Here is a 19,858-nt window from a genome sequence, read left to right as displayed (position 1 = left end):
CCACATAGTTTTCTGGATGGATTTTTTCCCCACAATGCTTTGAGATATAAGATATAGAGTTGAAATTTTGTGTATAGCTTTCATAGCGATTTACTTTTTTTTGACAGAGTTATGGCCCTTAAACTTAGGAGATATGGAAAATTGTTTTCCGGACTTTTTTTTTGTGTGAAATATTTCAGATATTGAGTTGAAATTTTGTGTATAGCTTTACCATGTTCTGTTACAGATAAAGTTTGATTTTTCATGGCAACTTACCCATTTTTCACACAAATATGACCTTTGAACTTAGGAGATATGAATTTTTTTATTATTATTATTTTTTTGCCAATGCTGAAGATATTGAGATGACATTTTGTATTAGCTGTATCATGTACTGTTACAGATAAAGTTTAACTTTCATGGCAATTTACCCATTTTGTTTTACAGAGTTTTAATTTAGTGTGTCACTGTGACCGTAAGGCTCAACATACATGAACCGTATATAACAGACTATATGTTTGGACATCACAAGTTATTCCCGTGAATGTACATTGACATATAAGAAATAGAAATGTCTACTGTCAGGTCTAGTTTGTGAAGTCAGCAGTTTATATACACACATCATCAATAACTCCGGAGGAATGAGAAATATATATACAGTGAAACTTCGAGAACTCGAAATTAAAGGCGACAGAGAAATAATTTGAGTTTCAGGGAGGTGTGGTTTTCGAATTCATTTCACATTTAAGCAATTCATGTTCCTTTCGTATGTGTTGTATAAAATGCTGTTTGCAGTACGTTAATTTGTCTCATCTCCTTAATACTAAAATAGATGATCATAAATGCTGGTAGTGTAAAATAAAATAAGACACAACTGTAACAAGAGATCGAACACAATAATTTGTTACCTATGACAAATTTAAAATGCTTTTTCTGTAGGCAAGATGCTTATCTGTCACAATTTTGAGCCAGCCTATGACAGTTTGAAACCAGTAACTTTCGCAACAAATATAAGCCCTGAAAATAATCTTTTCAACAGACAGAAATAATGTTTATCCAATGGCAAAAAAACCCTGCTATCGGTAAAGCCTCTGACCTACAGTAATTTATATTGAAACTATGGCAATTGCCGTCATTAAGTTCGAGCTCTGCTGAAATGAAACTGACATACGAACATGTGTGGGATTATAGGTAAATGTATTTATTTACAGATGAAACAAAAAGGAGAAGGCACATACATACACAAGTGGTAAGTAAGAAAATAAAACATGAATGCATAATAGAAATGTTCAGAATAACAAAATGTCATAACCGTGTCATTAATATTACTAACACTTGGTAGCATTTAATTAGAATATTCAGAGTTTGGCCGACATCATTCTGTAATATGGTATTATGTAACGAGGCCCATTACTGTGAACAGATGATAACCCAATATACAGGCATATTTTATTCTGCTTTGTCGATGAAGAATCAGGGTCATTACTACCAAAGACATTGACTGCCAGCACTGTCTTTCCGAGATACACACATTTCACATCGCTGACAATACATTTTACTGCCATCAACAATAGTTCAATAATTTCACCTCCTTCCAGTTGTGGAAGCTTAATATCTATTAAATCTGTATACTGGGAAAAGAAGTTACTTTTGAGAGGTTGATGTTTTCAGGTTTTGGAGTTTATTATATATATTACTAGTTTGTACAGGAAATTGGCTGGTACCAGTGCATTAGTTTGAGAGATTGATGTTTCCGAGAGATTAAAATCCTGTCCAAATGCATGCTTTATGTGTTGGCCAGAAAGTGTTAATACTGATATGTGTTAAATATTAGTTTGTATGGAATATGAATGAATCGAGTCAAAGTTTGACAACTCCAACTTCAGTTTTTTCTTCCCCACTTCCTCTGGAGACCTTGGTGATGTAAAATTATTTATTCTCACTGTGTCAGAATCTGAGCTTAAGCCACACTCAAGGGTATCAACCTCTTGAAATTTAGTTCCAGTCGCATTTGGGTCATGCATAATGTCTAGGTACAACAATGTTGACAACATCCATCTGAAACACAATTTATTTTTAATATTTTAAATTTATCATGCTCCATGGTTGACAATTCAGTATACATTTGTTCACTTGGAATGTAGTCCCAGCGGATTATTTGTCATTAATTCTTTCCTCATCTTGAAAAGTTTGTTTCTGTTTGGTGGAAGGTCTGTATACAGGGCCATACTGAAATCGGCATCGGTATCAACTGTCTTGTAGTAGATCAAATGCTTTTTCACTTCCTGAAATTACACAAATGGGTTTTGTTATTTACCAGTGTATGTCAAACATGTTCTGTACTGAAAAGAATACTTGAATGGTGATTCAATAATCTGAACCATGGATATCATATAGTTATTTGTAGAATAACAAATCTCTGAAGGCTGTGGACAGCAAAAGAACATCAACAAAGGTCTGGGTGAGGTACATGATATGCCCATTATAATTAGGTCACAGTGACCTAGTTATGGTATGCAACACATCACCATCGTAAGTTGTACATGCATGCACGGTTTGGTGATCCTATATGAATTGATAAGAAAGATATGCTCCAAAAATTAAAAGTTTACGGACAATGCCATACCATAAACCGACCCATCAAAGACAGGCGTATAAAGATAGGAGCTGCCAGATCAGAAAATGAGGTGAAATTCAAAAAGGAAAATGCGGCAGAACGATAAAAAAAATAATAGCCATCTTAATAATAATAATATACTCTTCAAAAAAAGAAACGCAAAAGGGTACAAATGGGTTATAACTCCGATTTTATGTTTCCTACCGGTTCATGCTTTGTGAATATAAGGTCATTGCATGTCCCAAACACATTCCCACGGTTACATTCGATAAAACGCAGCTACTGTACAATAAAGTTCCAAAATGTGAATATTCGCAAAAACGCAGCCACGTGCAAACCATGTCACCACTGCACGTGCGTTGTCTGCACGTGCAACATGAACACCGACAGTATAAAAGTGCAGGGTGTTCGCTTGCCTGGCCTCGGTATCTGGCCGACAGTTGACAATCCAGGACATGCCACGTCTCAGTGAACCGCAGAGAAACAATGCCATCGGCCGACTAGACGCAGGCGAATCCAGAACGGCCGTTGCCAGGGCATTCCATGTGTCCCCAAGCACCATCTCCAGACTGTGGGACCGTTACCAGCAACATGGATCAACACGTGACCTCCCTAGATCCGGTCGACCACGGGTCACTACCCCCGGGCAGGACCGCTACATCCGGGTACGCCACCTTCGGGAACGATTGACTACTACCACCTCCACAGCCGCAGCAATACCAGGTTTGCGCAGGATATCCGACCAGACCGTACGGAACCGCCTACGTGAGGTAGGATATCGTGCCAGACGTCCAGTTCGAGGTGTCATCTTAACACCACAACACCGTCGACTCCGACTGCAGTGGTGCCAGATTCATCGACAATGGCCTCAACTGCGATGGAGACAGGTGTGGTTCAGTGACGAGTCCCGATTTCTGCTCCGACGTCATGATGGAAGATGTCGCGTGTATAGGCGTCGTGGTGAACGTTATGCGGCAAACTGCGTGCAGGAAGTGGACAGATTCGGCGGGGGTAGTGTCATGGTGTGGGCAGCCATCTCACACACTGGCAGAACTGACCTGGTCCATGTGCAGGGCAACCTGAATGCACAGGGCTACATTGACCAGATCCTCCGGCCACACATCGTTCCAGTTATGGCCAACGCCAACGCAGTGTTCCAACATGACAACGCCAGGCCTCACACAGCACGTCTCACAACGGCTTTCCTACAGAACAACAACATTAATGTCCTTCCTTGGTCATCGATATCACCGGATTTGAACCCAATTGAGCATCTATGGGACGAGTTGGACCGACGCCTCCGACAGCGACAACCACAGCCCCAGACCCTGCCCGAGCTGGCAGCAGCCTTGCAGGCCGAATGGGCCACCATCCCCCGGGACGTCATCCGTACTCTGGTTGCTTCAATGGGCAGGCGGTGCCAGGCAGTTGTCAATACACGCGGAGGCCACACCCGGTATTGACTCCAGATGACCTTGACCTTGGTGGTGTGTCCTATCACTTACTCACAATGGACTAGAGTGAATTGTGAACAATCCTGCAACATTTGGTAATTATCGGACTCACCATTCAATAATGAAATCAATTCTCCAAATGTTACGACAATGTGGTTTTGCGTTTCTTCTTTTGAAGAGTATATTAAAAATAATAATAATAAAAACAAAAACAAAAACAATAATAATAATAATAATTATTCTTATTCCCACACCTCCAGTTTACACACAAGAATTCTGTTCCACATTTTGTTTCTCAAATCGGTGTTGGTGCTGTCGTGAGTGTAGAAGAGGAACCTGTTGACGTGGTGCACAGCGATGAGGTACATGAGGGGAGACCACTGTGCTCGCACCGTCTGAGACATCAGGTGACCAAAGTACATCTTTAACAGATCTACGTCCGACTCATCGGGGCTCAGGAACCTTTCAATGGGAATCAGCAACTAAAAGAACAATAGAGAAAAGCTGCAATCAAACTATTTTATTATTGTTTCATTTAGAATATACAGTGAAACCCCTCAATACCGGACATCCATGGGACCAATTAAAATGTCCGGTTTTTAGAGGTGTCCGGTTTTCAGGGGTCTGCCTGGACGGAAATACCTTCCGTTCTCCATAAAATAGGGAAAGTGTTAAAGTGTTTTAAAACAAGAACAAGAAGAATATGTGGAAAAATTGTGCATTTATGAGCATTTAGAAAAATAAAAACATCCATGGGAGTAATATTGAATTCGGGATGTTTTTTGCACGAGCTTGACAGAACCACTGCCATACCAGTTCATTGAGCTTATCAAATTTACATGCGTTATTAAACCGCCGTTTATTCCCGCTAATATTCTTTTCAAACTCTGCCTTATAAACCTCTCGTTTTTTGATGATATCTCCAACTGTTGATTTGCCAATACTAAACCTTTCACTCAAAGATCTTAACGTTGGTTTAGGTACACTTTTGAAACTTTTAATTATTTTGAGTTTATCATCGAGCGAGAGTTCAACACGGCGACGTTTAGCTGGACGTTCCGTCATGTTGAAAATCGACATGAAAATGAAACCCTACTAACATCTATTCGACTACGCAAAGCCAACATATACTTTTGCTTACTCTTTATTTCACTAAACAAACGTTTTAAAAAAAACCCAACACATTCACACAATAGGAAGACAGCAAATTAAATTCCCTGTTATTTGTGTCAATCTTTGAAGCAAATCATGAGACATGTTTGTGAAGGATCACATTTAAGACCTTAAAACACACTCGTAACTTAATAAAGACATCTAACCCAAACCCGAACTCCGCTAATGTTAACCATAATTACAACACAATCAATGTGTTTACAGTAGTTAACTCCATACCAAAGCTTGCGATCAGTCCTTTTAATTGTTTATTGTCAAGTTGCTAATCTTGCCTGCTGAGCGGTACCTGTACTGTATGCAGCGGTGATTACATTGATAACAGCGATCTCGAGCATGCGCATATTGCACTAGCCATTGGTGTTCACAGACAGGTGGGCGCCATATTGATTGGTATTGGTTTGATCGTCCGGTTTTCAGGGGTAGGATTTACACTAAGTTGACACATTGGGACCGAATTGTTTGTCCGGTGTTCAGTTTAGAGGGGTTTCCAGTTTAGAGGGGTAAAATATAGTGTTAAAAGATGTGTAAATCACGAGACCGCGGAAAACGTCCGGTTTTGAGGGGATTCCGGTTTAGAGGGGGTCCGGTGTTGAGGGGTTTCACTGTATCATCTACATTTATGTTCTTATAATTCTTTGATAAGCTATAGTCATCAATCTGTATTACATGCAAAAAAAATATTTTCCATTTTAAAATTCTGAAGTGGGGCGCTATCTCATACCATATTTAATTGTGTTACATAGCATTAAAAACATCAAAACAAACATGTTGTTGATAAAGGTTACACTGCAAGTCTCATAAGTCTAATTTCGAGACCAATATCTATAACTGCTTCTCAATTTATAGTATTTGTTTTCTGCATAAAATAAGCAAGGCATGTTGGCTCATGTATTTATTATTTATAATTATTTACTATTCACTGTATAGCATCAACTATCTTTTAAAAATAGTTTAATTTATGATACAGTTACCTCTTTGACAGGTAGAAAGAGGCTTCGGAGAATTCCAGGCTTTTCTCCCCATATGACCGTGCGAAGGTCACTTTCATGTTTCTGTTGCATTGGCAAAAGGATGTAACTTCCAAACAGCGAGTCACCAAATGAGACAGCCTCATACTGTTCCAAGAGAGACAGGTACCTGAAGTAAACAGTTCAGCAATATTAAGACTGGATAATTATATTTATACATTAACACTGGATAATTATATTTATACATCAACATTGGATAATTATATTTATACAAAGCATAGTTTTATTTTCTGCTATTTCTCACTAAACAAACATAATTTTATTTCTTGCTACAACAATCATGTTATTTTTCAAATTTGCATCCGAAAAATCCAAATAAATACAGAGCAAAGTATGACTGACTTAATCCCTTTGCTTTGTTTTATTCAATATCCATTAAAATAGGCTGATTTCAAATCACAACCAAAAGGATAACAAAAGATTATTATCTAAGACCTAACTCTAACACTCTGGCAATTAAATGTATTTTAATTATAGACTAAATCAGATCTGATGTCCAGACATTATAATACTTAATGAATTCAAGTGCATCACCCCCCCCCCCCCCCCAAAGACATTTACAAGACTGTGAGAGAAATATTCCTGTCACATTAACATCTCTCTAAAAAAAAAAAAATCATAAAAAATATTATCAATTATATTAGTGTGCCATATGATTAATGAATACTTACAGCTCATAGAATGATGAGAGGCCTGGTATGGGTTCATCAAATTTCATCTTGTCGAGCAGAACAGGTTTAGTATATTCCCTCAACAGAGCAGCCAAATAGCAGTGGACAGATCTCTCCAGAAACAAGTCATTACCTAAAATACACAGACACACGTCACATTTTAAAATGTAACATACAGCTACACACAAAGGTTGCTGTTCATCACAAGTAACACTTTTCTTATCTTCAAAAGTATATAAAACAATGCCCATTCTCTCTTTAATGTTTTGGCCATAAGCCATTATCAAAACAAACAAATGTGTTAACACTACATCATTTTTGGTTATGTCAAAAGTAGAAAATATTGTTATAAAAACAGAAAAAGAAGACTTGTCACCTTTTTTGCCTTCCAAATTCAATGAGGTGAGATAAAATGTTGATGGATTATTATTGCTAATTGTCTGTCCAAAGTGCTAATACCTCTGAAATGTTCTGAACCCTTATTTGTTGACCAAATTATCTGCTGAATCCCTGGGTTTTTTTTTATGAGCTGGATGAAGCTCAGTGGTAGAAAGCTTGCCTGAGGTTATTTTGGTCATAATACTGATTGCCTTTGATGGACGTTATATTTTATATACTACTGAATTTTTTTTTTAATGGTTTTTCAAGCCACAAGGTATAGGAATATTTGTTTACCGACACCTCAGCACATTTTAAACTACAGCTATTTGATGTCAACATATTATTATCTTGACAGATGATCTAGAGAATGAGAGACAAAAATCATTTGTTGCCACATTGGCTATTCTTACAGAATAGCAGCAAGGGCTCTTTTATATATGCATTTCACCATACACAGTAATAGCCAGGCTTTCTGTCAGAATATAATTTGAGGGTACTTAATAAAAACAAAACAGATTATAAACTTGTGCCCCTAATAGGTGGTTATGGGTTTGACTGTTTTGAAATTGGATACTGTAATAAACAACAGTTTTCTTATTATGATCTATCTAAAATTAATATTTTAGGGTACTTAATTTTACTCTGCTGGCAGAAACCCTGATAGCATATTCCACATCCTTTGATGTGCCAGTCAGGGGACACTGTTTGGGATGAGGGAAAACCTATTTATGAAATATGTGATAGCTAAATATGTCCTGTCATGTAATCAACAGAAGAAAATTGTACCGAACTGAAAACCCAAAACCCTACCTGCCATAAATGCACACATAACTCGCGAGATCTTCAGTGTCACAGATACAGATGCCAGAATGTTTGGTCTCCAGCACTCCAGAAGAAACACCCAACGAAGAACATCTGATGCCATTGTTACAAGATTTGGAGGTAAGCTTCCAGATGAACCCCTGATAATAAACAGTTTCATCCATCAATCATTATCAAATCAATTATCTTATTCCTATTATAATGCATGAAACAAATCTTTAATTTTCTGCATAGTAAATTCAAGACAATTTAGCTTAACATATTTTCTTCAGATAAAGTAATTTCAAAGTATTAAAGGTAAATATTTTCACTGTATTGATCATATTGTGTATTAATACCAAAACAAAAATTCTGAAAAAAATCAAGGAAAAACCCAAAACAAAACAAGTAATGACTAACTGTTTCATACTATGAAAAAGATATTTACTCAATTTAAGAACTAAACAAAAACCAACAACAATTCCTCACACTGTTGAAAATTTGTTAAAAAGGTCAACTAGAGGCAAGTACATCCAATCACAAGGAAGAAGGAACTCTCCAATCTGGGAAGTTAAAAACATGTCTATGTCCTGGGGAACCTGACGATGTCTTGATCTGAAATACACAAAAGTGACGAAATAAAATTCCAAAGAACTTTAGAATTAAATATCCAGTAGTAATTAAGGAGTTTATTTTACATTTAAGAAGATTTTTCAACCAAAATACTTAATGTGGCCTTGTCTTTCATTGGTCAAAGATCTTTTGATGATATATTATATATTGTAACAAAAACTGTGTTTCAGTTATGTCACTGTTGAAAGTTATCATAATTATACAGTTGGAAAAAAATGCTGATAATAACAAATTTAACTACTAATATAAAATAACTGATGCATATCACTTTGACTTTCAAATTTGTAACCAAATAGTTACTAAAAAGAGCCAAGGAGTAATAAATATCCATCCATTAAACTACGTCTAAGATACCGCATTTACAAATATGTAGGCTCCTCAAAACATCTGTACAAATATAATTTTAATATTAATTAACAAACAAGACCTGGATTGTCTAACAGATTTCTCCCACATAGAAAAGGCAGTGAGATACGTTGTTCTAATACTGGGTAAACAGGAGTAGGCATCTTGCATTAGCTGACTCCTCGTTACAGTTATCTCCTCCTGAGTAGCACTTCTAAGATGGGTTGTCTCCCCTAATTTCATTTCTGCCATTGACCGACAGGCAAGTTCTTCATCTTTACCCTCACTAAAAACAAAAAACATACATGTCATTTCAAAATAATCACAAAACATGGAAAATAATGTATTCAACAAAATACAACAAATTATATTTATATTTAAAAAATTCTATAAAAGGCATTTTAAAAAAAGAAAAAGAAAGAAATGTTTTATTTAACAATGCACTCAACACATTTTATTTATGGTTATATGGCGTCAGACATATGGATAAGGACCATACAGATATTGAGAGAGGAAACCCACTGTCGCCACTTCATGGGCTATTCTTTTCGATTAACAGCAAGGGATCTTTTATATGCATCATCCCACAGACAGGGTAGTACATACCACAGCCATTGATATACCAGTCGTGGTGCACTGGCTGAAACGAGAAATAGCGCAATGGGGCCACTTATGGGGATCAATCTCACACCGACCACGCATCGAGCCAGCACTGTACCACTGGGCTACGTCCCCCACCCCCCAAAAGAGAGGCATATTATGTCAAAACATCCACTTTTATGATGTACTCTCAGATTTCAAGAACATTTGATACATATTTATCAAAATGTTCAACTTCTATCATGACTAAACCTTTGAATACAGATCAATGAACCTTGACCTCACTGGTAGTATCACTCAATTTTAAACAATTAAAATTACTAAGGCAGAGACATTAAAAAAAGAAGAAAAAAAGTCTTGCACTATTTGATAATCTAGCAGTTTAACGAAGTGAACTTATTACTCACCTTATGAAGTGAGGATTAAATATGACTGTAGACAGAATATCATGTGCTAGATGTTCATCGCCATGGTGAAGTCTTGTTAACAGTTGAAGACCACACTGATGAAAGAGGGATGCATGATGGGATACCTAATTTAAAACCAAGATGTCTATAATGTTGAGATATGCAGGAATTGGTATGGAATAAACATATCATGCGACTGATTTAACACAGACAATAATTCAAATTACATCAATAAAGAAATGGAATTCAATGAAAAAATATTTAAAAACTAAAATGAACACGACATCTCTACATTTTACCTAAAATATCAAAAATACATTTTAAAATACCTTGGAAACATATTCTTGTCGTAGAAATCACAATAAGCAATGAGTGTTGATGACTATAGTATTCATCACATTAAATCACATTTAGTTAAAGATTTTCATTATTAAAATATTTCCTAAAATATTTTCATAATCATTTGTGAAAAGACTTACCTTGAGCGCCTGTAACTTGATGACATAAAACTGGAAGATGTTCTCAAATCTAGTGAAATAGTTGTTCCTCAGCGGACTAGGCTTGTCTAGAGATATTTTCTTCATATAGCTTACAAGATCTTCAGCCATGGATACTTCTTGGTGCACCTAATAAAAGAAGACATTAAATGGAAATGTTTTTACTTGTAATGTTCCAATGATCAATTGTAATCTAAAGTTGATTAGTTCATGTGATGTTTATTCTCAAAGAAAACAGATACTGAATGCATATTAAAAGTAAAATGAGTGACTTGTTAAATCTATCCTGGTGTCACGACAATGGATGCACGATTCTAGAATTCAAATCCTTCTTGAGTTCATATAATTCTGTTTGTATTATCAAAAGTTGATCAGTTGGCGCACTGATTTAAACCAAAGATCGATCTTGAAATTTCTGCTTCCCAACACTAGCTTTTACTCTATTTTATTTGAAGAAATCTTGTTATCCTTCAAGTCTTCCTAAGAATGCATGCGAAAACTCTCAACACAGTGTGTTGAAATATTTAATTCAAGGGATAACTATGTTTTATTTGATCATTTGTGAAGCTAGAAAAAGACTATAATACCAAGAATACCTCATCTATAAGTCCCTTGTGCAGCTTACAGATTATGTAAGCTAATCTGAGACAGGCCGTGAGGAAGGGGAACGGACTGTGTGGGGACAGGACTGGCAGCGTGAGATCTCTCTCTGGGAATGAAGTTTGTAGTTCAGGTAGACTGGTCATTGTTTCTTCAGTACTGTGGTCAAGTCCAGAGATCAGGTTTGAATGCTTACTGAAAAAAAAACCCATTAAAAAAAGTCAATTGTTATATTAAAATCAGAATTTTAGAAATATTATACAACTACATGTAGAATTGATTCCAAAATAAGCCATGTAAAGTGCAACCCCTTTAAACTGGATCCTTATTAAATTGGAATTCCCTGAAAACCCTTTTTAGATATCAGTACAAAACAGAACCTCTCTAAACCAGATACTACTTACAACTGGATGGGTTTCTTGGTCTTGTGGGTGTCCAGTTTAGAGGGGTTTCACTGTATTTTGAGTTGACATTCAAAATAAGTTACACTGCTGATTATTATAATCACAATCATATCTTTACTTTTTCTCTTTCATGACTCAACTACACCCATCCTACATCTAAATTAAAACACAATTGTTTTTTCAGGTCAAAGTATTTACCTCAAACTTTCCCGAACCACTTGAAAACCCAAAGACTTCCAACATGGCAGGAACACATCATACAAAAATGTCTCTATTTGTTGTAAACAGTCAACTGGATTGTATCCTGGCTAGAAGCAAAACATTTAAAATAAAAAAACAAATATATAGTATGTTTATTTAACAAACTATCACATGTTAACTTCACAATTAGTTGGTGCATTAATACTGCAGATCAACTCTTTGAATAAGTTATAATTACCACATAAACTTATGCATTGTATACATAGTTATTGCACCCTTTCCATGTTTTGATTGGCAGCTGACAGTCACAAGTGCGACAACACAAGGACCTATTTGCTGTCAATCAAACTATTGGAAGGGTGCAATAAAAATTTACATCAAAAGTAAATTTATCATGCACCAAAATGATGTTGCACAATACAATAAGAACATTTGTCCTCGGAGCAACATGTACCATGCCAGATCCTTGCATTTGGTCCTAGCGAAAAAAGTAAAGTAATGTTGAGTGAAAAATCTTGAAAATAACAGCAGTGCAAGTTTATTGAATACTGTTATTTTACAATTTACTGTTACAGCTATTAACAGTGTGTTAAATGATTTGTAGTTTGTTCAAACCTGATTTTATTTATTATTAACCAAGTGGTAAAATTAAGGGATTATTTATTTGACCTTTGAGATTGAGGTTTTTTCCTCCTGGAATTATAAAATAAATGTGAACAAATGTTGATCCATCACAACCTTCTATGTACTTGAAAGGTAGGGTTTAAAAACAGTGTGCAGTTATACAGATTTATTGCACACTTTTGTCAATGACAAAACCATCTAACAGTGTTTGAGATTAACGGTATCCCGATATCCCGGGGATACCAGAATTTAATTTTGGATACCAGACTTCAAGAACCCAGTATCCCACCGTGATGCCATATAATACTAAATTCTCAGGTGGGATACCAGATTTTGAAATGTTAGTATCCAACTGGGATACTGGCCAAAAAATTTAATCTCGGACACTGCCTAAGAATGGTATATTTAAAATAATGCTGAGCACACACCTTACTCCTGACCAGTCAGTCAGTAGGTAGGTGCTGGGCAAAGACATAACAGTCAGATCTAATCTGCAGTTATGTGATGTCATCTTCCATAAAAACTTGCATGATGCCAACAAAACCTTCAAGTTGGCTGGTGTGTGCTGTTGCATATTTCAGACTACTGCCAACTTGATGGCTGAGTTGGCATTAATTGCTAAGTATGTGCTAAGCATAAGATCCACAACTCCAAAGAAATAGAATAAAGTGATACATTTACATTATAGTGTTGTACTAAAATCTACCCAAACGGAATACAAAAGGTTAATACCTGATTTTCAAGCTTTGCATAAAAGGTTGCGACCATGTTAACACATGAGGTAGCAAACTGCAGGTCAAATTTCTGAAAGAAAAAGGAAAAGATTACATATGTACATGTATAAAAATATATATAAACAAAGAGAAATGTAAGTGAAATATCAATGTAAAATAAAATAAAATGAACTTAGTAATAGACAGATAAATAAATAATGGATTAACAAACTGAATTCTGGAGATTCAATGGATTAACTGACAAACAAACAATATAGATGACTATTAAAAATAAATTTTCAGTAACAATATTTCCCATTATACATATCCAAGAATATTCTTTTGATCCAGTCTTTAATTAATGTTCAGCTGACTATTATCATAGGTCACTATGATTCCATATTGTGTGATTTTATAATGGTGAACATCCCACAGAAAATGTACATCTCTGAGTCCAACATAATATCCACACAAAATAAAGCAAGACCATCATATCATATACATGTACCTTGAACTGATAAGTGTCTTTGATTCTGTTAAACACAAATTTCAAACAAGACGTGACTGGCTGCAGTAGGTCAGTCACGTGACTCCAGATGACAGCAGGTGAGGTGACACAGTCAGAACTCTCGGATTCCATGTCCATGCCATCTTGACTGTAAACCACAAAACAATTAAATAACCATAATTTTGTGGAATTAAATGTCTTGCCTACCATAGACATTTTCAGTGCACTGTGATGAACATCCATAGGTGTGACTATCAACCAAGTTTTATTAATCTAGGACTTATGGTTTATAAGAAATGGATCTAAACATGAAACTTTATATATAAAGTTGATGCCGCAACCGCCGGCGAAAAACTAATACCTATATCTTGCCTTTTCACTTTGTCAAGGCAAGATAAAAGAATAAAGTACAATGCAAGGTGTTTTTTTTAATATCTGAAAAGCAATAGTCAAGAAGATATAGACACATGCCAACTCATCATCCAAAACAAAGTTAACATTTTCGTGATGTCAAACTAAAAGTGGCCTGCAGCACTTCATCATGTCCACAGTGTAATTAAATTAAGCTGCACTGTCATGCTATGTAAGGGTTAAGGTTTTCCCACAAACAATGTAAGCTCCATTTGAATCAATCAAATTGCAACCTACAAATCATTAGAAAAATTGGAACTAAGACAATAATACAACCTATCATGTAAAAATAATTCTGGTGTTTTCTTCTACTGTTCATTTCTCAGTTTTGTATTTACCTTCTAGTAAATCCCGGAACATTTTGAGGTGTTGCTGCAACCAGTATAACACTTTCCAAACAGGACAGCATGTCTGCATCCTTATTGAGGTCGTCGTCTGGGAGAGCTAAGTCACCAGTGAGTCTCTGCTGAGTGGTTTGCAGGTACTTCACCAAAGTGGAATATAAGTCACTATGAGAAAAGATAAACGACATCTATGCATGGAGGTCAGAGTAAAAGGCAGGGTTTCTGCCAGAGAGTAAAATGGGTATGACTCCATACCCAAAATGTTTGGCAGATTTTATTTTTTAAAGTTAACTTTTTGACAAAATTAATTACTCTTATCATTACTATAACCCTATTAACCCTAACCCTAAATGTAACCCATTTTCTTTCTGGGGGTGGCTCCCCATACCCCCAGTCAACTGTGGTAACATTCAATTCCATAACTCCATACCCAAAAATTTCTTTTTAGCAGAAACACTGAAAAGGAGCACATATCTCCACTCACTTCCAAATTTGTAAAACAAAAAGCGAAGTATTAATTTATTATCCAGCCTGTTTATTTTTTATTTATTGTGTCATTTAAAATAAGACAGTAATAATTAACAATGTGCACATATTACTTTGAAAGTGTTACTTACATGACAAAATGGAGACGTGGTAACAATTTTGTATGCTAGGTTACAATTTAAAATCATCTGTAGTAACTGCAGTGAAACTTCCTAAAACCGGATCCTCTGTAAACTGGAATTCCCCCCAAACCGGACATTTTTCACAGTCCTTATTAAAAAATCAGTACAGGAATTAACCTCTCTAAACTGAATACCTCTTAAAACTGGTCAATTTACTTGGTCCAGAGGGTGTCCGGTTTAGAGGGGTTTCACTGTATATATGCAAACCAAGTTAAAATCAATGTGAACAACAGTTTCAGAAAAACACTGAAAATCAAATATAATAGTTATGCTGTAAAATACACTTATTCTATGGAATATAGAAACGGTAAAAGCATTTTCACATATAACCAATCACTTTTTACATTTAATAGTAATCTTTAAAAAGTCAACTTATATCAAAAATATAATTACGTACACATATATTTCTGCTGACAGACCATACGAGAGACAAATTCTCCAAACTCTAAAACTCTCAGTTTGCAAACTAGATGCTTCCTTAAATGGCAGCTGCATATCCCTATAATATTAAAAAAACTAAGTATTACATGATTTTACAAACAGTAATGAAAGAATACTTGTTACACATAGTACTATTAAAATAAAAAGGGCCATTCACTAGTATCAATATTTTATATGCACACAAATATACCTTTTGCAACCCTCATCCCTCCAGAATATTTTGATCCCAGGAATGCTCATTTAGTTAGCCTAAAATTCCTGCTGGGAGTTTGATATTTGTTTTTAACTGTGACTTATAACCAAAATTACTTAGCAATTGTGAAATTATGGTTCTTGAAGATATTAAAGTGCTAAATGATTGACTCCTCAAAATTTGTATTTTAAATAAAATTCTCTGTTACAAACCCGTCCCCAAATGGGAATTGTTTACATCATAAAGTACTTCAGAAATATTTGGTCAATTCTTCATCACTTTCTACATAAATAATGAATGAAAAAAACTGTAAAATAAGTACGTGTAAACTCACCTTGGAGTGACTGCAATATATCTCAACAATATAGCTCGTAAATTATGATTAGCAATCTGGAAAAAAACATACAAGAATATAAAACATGACGTCAGCCTATGCGGAATAAATCTGTCTTGCATAGGCTATGATGTCATTACCTTTAACATGGGAGTATGTCGCTGGTAATATATGTCATCATATTAATGCGAGTTGGTTAGATTTTGATTGATATTTTGTTATTAAAACCTTCATTATAAAAGCTATCTTGTTAATTTGTAGTGTTGAATTTTATTTAACACATAAAACAGACACGGAAAATATGACAGTGTTTTTTATTTATGATAAAACGGTCAAATAAAGAAGTTACTTTTTCAGCCATCTTTGTTTCTTCGTGTAAAATAGTGGTTTATTTATCAAATGGATGGGAGAAAAAGACCCCATCATATGAGGTCATGTGGGATAGAAAAAGTACACCCTTAGTGGTGGAAATTTCGACCCTGGGACTGGGCAAGCCTCGTCCTGGATTGAAATTTCCACCACTGAGGGTGTACTTTTTCTATTCCACATGACCACATATGATGGAGTCTATTAGTCTGACATGTACCATTTTATATACACATTGTAAACAATTCATGTCAAGTGATGAATAAGGGATACATGACTATGTTTATTAGATCTATTATGCATTATGCAGTAAAATTATAATGTTAGTTCAACTCTCCCTCTTCTCTAATATTTTCCTATAACATTTGACCTCTGACTCTTATACCCACAAAAGGTAGCCTTTTCTGTAATAATAATGAATGGATATTTAATGACACCCCAGCACCAAAAAAATACAGATTTGCTATTAGTTGTCAAAAAAGATGTCTGATATGAAGTTTGGAGTATTGTTTAAACTTTAAACTGTTTAAAATTATAGCCACGGTTAGCTTTGCGTATGAACCAAAGAATCAAAATTGGTGCTTACCATGATAGCAGCCATGTTTTTGCCAGCTTGACAAATCTTCCTGACCATTCTGAGAGCTGCAGGCAGAGGAACACCATACACCTCCGATACAGGTTTAGTGGTATCTAAAAACAAGGAAAGGAAAGGTATGTTTGTCTCATGACATCTTAGCACAGCTATTTGTCGAACATGGCTATTTTGACAAATGAGGGTGCAGAGAAACAGACAGATAGGGAGGGAGGAAAACAGACAGATTGAAAAGAAACTAACAACTACCAATAAGCAGCAAACAATCTTTATTCTCATAACTGGAGTCAAACAAGGGAATCAGTCCTTTTACCTACTGCAAATCAGGTAAGTGTTTTACTATGGAGCTACAACCAAACCTCTTGAAACAATTACAGTATTTCCCAAACAACATTCCGTGTCACCAGAACAATATTTCTACAGAGCAGTTTATTTTAAATTTTTTGCCAATAATGTGTTCAAACTAAAAACAAAGATCAGACACTGTTTGTGATATACAGTGAAAAACCCCAAGACATTTGTTACAGTCTCTATGTAAATCAGTACAGAACATAATCTCTATAAACTGAAATATTTTTGGGGCGGGATGTAGCGGAGTGGTAAAGCATTCGCTTGATGTGCAGTCGGTCTAGGATCGATCCTGTCGGTGAACCCATTGGGCTATTTCTCATTCCAGCCAGTGCTCCACCACTTGTGTAACAAAGGCTGTGGTATGTACTATCCTGTCTGTGGGATAGTGCATATAAATGATCCCTTGCTGCTAATCAAAAAAGAGTAGCCCATGAAGTGGCGACAGTGGGTTTTCTCTCTCAATATCTGTATGGTCCGTAACCATATGTCTGACACCATATAATGGAAATAAAATGTGTTGAGTGTGTCGTTAAATAAAACATTTCCTTCCTCTAAACTGGATACCCATTGAAACAGGACTTTCTACTTGGTCCCATGGGTTTGACTATATTATAATCATAACACAAGGCTGTAATAACTAAATCAGTGAATCAAGCTGGATTTAGTTAATTACATGAAAAGGTAATTTTCCTGTACAAATCTGGAAAAGATTTATCAGTACTGATTCCACCCCACCCACCCCAAACTGTGTAACAGTGATGGTTTTACTTTAAATAATAAAATCTGTTGACAACTTTTTAAAGAACATAAGAATATGCTAACATATATTTTATCAAAATACTTCTCAAAGGCTAGTTATATTTTTATGAAGCTTTGTTCACCAACAAATATTAGACATACCAAGTGAATGCCATGCAGTAGGGAGGAACTCTTGTACAATTAAATCTATCAATCCTGGAAAATGAACAATCTGAAAACAAAAACAAAACAATGATTTAGGCAATAGTGTATAATAATTTCTAATTACTATATGAGAAAGTGTGTTATCAATGGAAAACAAAACATTGCAGTACTAAAAGACAAAAATACCTAGAAAAAAAAGAGGAAAACGCTCATGAAAACCAATTCCTAAGTTATTCTTCTAATAAATTCTGATTTATTCTCCTGATTAAAACATAATGAATGGAAAGATGTTCCTCTATTATTAGAACGACCGAAACAAAAACTATGATTTTGTGGTATTTGAAAGAAAACTTTACCTCATAAGCCATTGCTGCAGAATGGCTGGCTATCCTAGTGAAAATATCGAGAAGCTGAACAACGGTCACCGCCTGCGGTCTACGTGTTTTGAGGATATAAAACAGTCGCTGAAGAAACCTCATTCGTGTCACAAGAGCCTGCAACAAGAGACAGTATAAGGAATATCAGAGTGCAAGGACTCAAGACTCTCCAACCTACAGAGCATACAAAAAACAATCCTGTCTGATATCTGCTGGAGGAAGATTTCATCCATGGTTGCCATACACCAACCAGTTAGAACTAACTGAGTTGCTAATAACTAGTGAGTATCAGCTAAAAATTGAACACTAAACAAATGACTTCAAGAAATGATGGAAGGAAAGGAAGGAAGGAAGGAAGGAATGTTTAATTTAACGACACACTTAACACATTTTAATTACTGGTATATGGCGTTGGATATTTGGTTAAGGACGCCACACAATGGACTACTCTTTTAGATTAGTAACAAGAAATCTTTTGTATGCAGCATCCCACAGATAGGATTGTACATACCACAGCCTTTGTTACATGAGTTGTGGGGCACTGGCTGGAACAAGCAATAGCCTAATTTGCCCACCAACAGGGATCGATCCTAAGACTGATCGCACTTCAGGTGAGTACTTTACCACTAGACTACGTCTCCCCCTTCACCCCCAGAAAGAAATGATGTATGATCTCATATTATAAGTTTACCAGAATGAGATCCTTCTTGGCCACGTCTGCATCATTTTCATCTGGTTTCTCCTCAATGCCGTCTTCAGAAGATTCAGCACTTGAAGGTCGCAGGCTTGCCACTGTCTGACCTTGGAACCAGCTAGTCACTCTGTCCTGACAAGCCTGAAATACAAAACACCCTCCATTATGGAATTACGTCACTTTTGATGCAACAACCATGGTACACTCAACAGTGTGCAACAGATACAATTGTGTAATCAATTTCTTGTGAGATATTTCAAGTAACAATGCCCATGAAATTACTGTGTGTGGTATTATGATCACATAAATTATGAATAAAACTTTTATCGCATTTCAGACCTACTTAGTATCACAAAGCAATAAATAAAAAATATATAGAGAAAACCGGCCTCGGTGGTATAGTGGTTATGCCATCAGACTTCTAGCTCAACTGACAGCAAGTGTGGAGCACGGACCTGTCAAGTAGTCCCATACCAAAATGGAAATACTGTGGCTTCACCATTCATCTCATCATCATCCATGTTTGTAATGTCCAAATATACAAAACA

At 35.8% G+C, this 19,858-nt stretch overlaps 1 protein-coding gene across 3 annotated transcripts in view; it reads right to left on the bottom strand.

The window, feature by feature from the left end:
• Positions 1 to 1,159: 1,159 nt before the first annotated feature.
• Positions 1,160 to 19,858, bottom strand: part of LOC121371514 (RNA polymerase II-associated protein 1-like) — a 50,387-nt gene continuing 31,688 nt past the window's right edge. For 2 of the 3 annotated variants that reach the window (XM_041497453.1, XM_041497454.1), the window contains exons 13-32: positions 19,308 to 19,451; positions 18,596 to 18,733; positions 18,237 to 18,306; positions 16,980 to 17,083; positions 16,028 to 16,083; positions 15,457 to 15,558; positions 14,386 to 14,556; positions 13,637 to 13,784; positions 13,148 to 13,219; positions 11,789 to 11,898; positions 11,183 to 11,381; positions 10,569 to 10,715; positions 10,090 to 10,214; positions 9,165 to 9,368; positions 8,594 to 8,719; positions 8,114 to 8,265; positions 6,923 to 7,055; positions 6,195 to 6,360; positions 4,305 to 4,532; positions 1,160 to 2,264 (exon numbers count right to left, since the gene is read on the bottom strand). In XM_041497453.1, coding sequence (XP_041353387.1) covers positions 2,109 to 2,264; positions 4,305 to 4,532; positions 6,195 to 6,360; positions 6,923 to 7,055; positions 8,114 to 8,265; positions 8,594 to 8,719; positions 9,165 to 9,368; positions 10,090 to 10,214; positions 10,569 to 10,715; positions 11,183 to 11,381; positions 11,789 to 11,898; positions 13,148 to 13,219; positions 13,637 to 13,784; positions 14,386 to 14,556; positions 15,457 to 15,558; positions 16,028 to 16,083; positions 16,980 to 17,083; positions 18,237 to 18,306; positions 18,596 to 18,733; positions 19,308 to 19,451 — 2,751 coding nt within the window. In that variant the 3' untranslated portion in view covers positions 1,160 to 2,108. Of the gene's footprint in view, positions 2,265 to 4,290; positions 4,533 to 6,194; positions 6,361 to 6,922; positions 7,056 to 8,113; positions 8,266 to 8,593; positions 8,720 to 9,164; positions 9,369 to 10,089; positions 10,215 to 10,568; positions 10,716 to 11,182; positions 11,382 to 11,788; positions 11,899 to 13,147; positions 13,220 to 13,636; positions 13,785 to 14,385; positions 14,557 to 15,456; positions 15,559 to 16,027; positions 16,084 to 16,979; positions 17,084 to 18,236; positions 18,307 to 18,595; positions 18,734 to 19,307; positions 19,452 to 19,858 lie in introns of all 3 variants that reach the window. The other variant, XM_041497455.1, reaches the window with a different exon arrangement.

This window comes from Gigantopelta aegis, chromosome 4 (assembly GCF_016097555.1).
Source record: "Gigantopelta aegis isolate Gae_Host chromosome 4, Gae_host_genome, whole genome shotgun sequence".
Taxonomy (NCBI): domain Eukaryota; kingdom Metazoa; phylum Mollusca; class Gastropoda; order Neomphalida; family Peltospiridae; genus Gigantopelta; species Gigantopelta aegis.
This window is presented reverse-complemented; position numbering and strand designations above follow the sequence as displayed.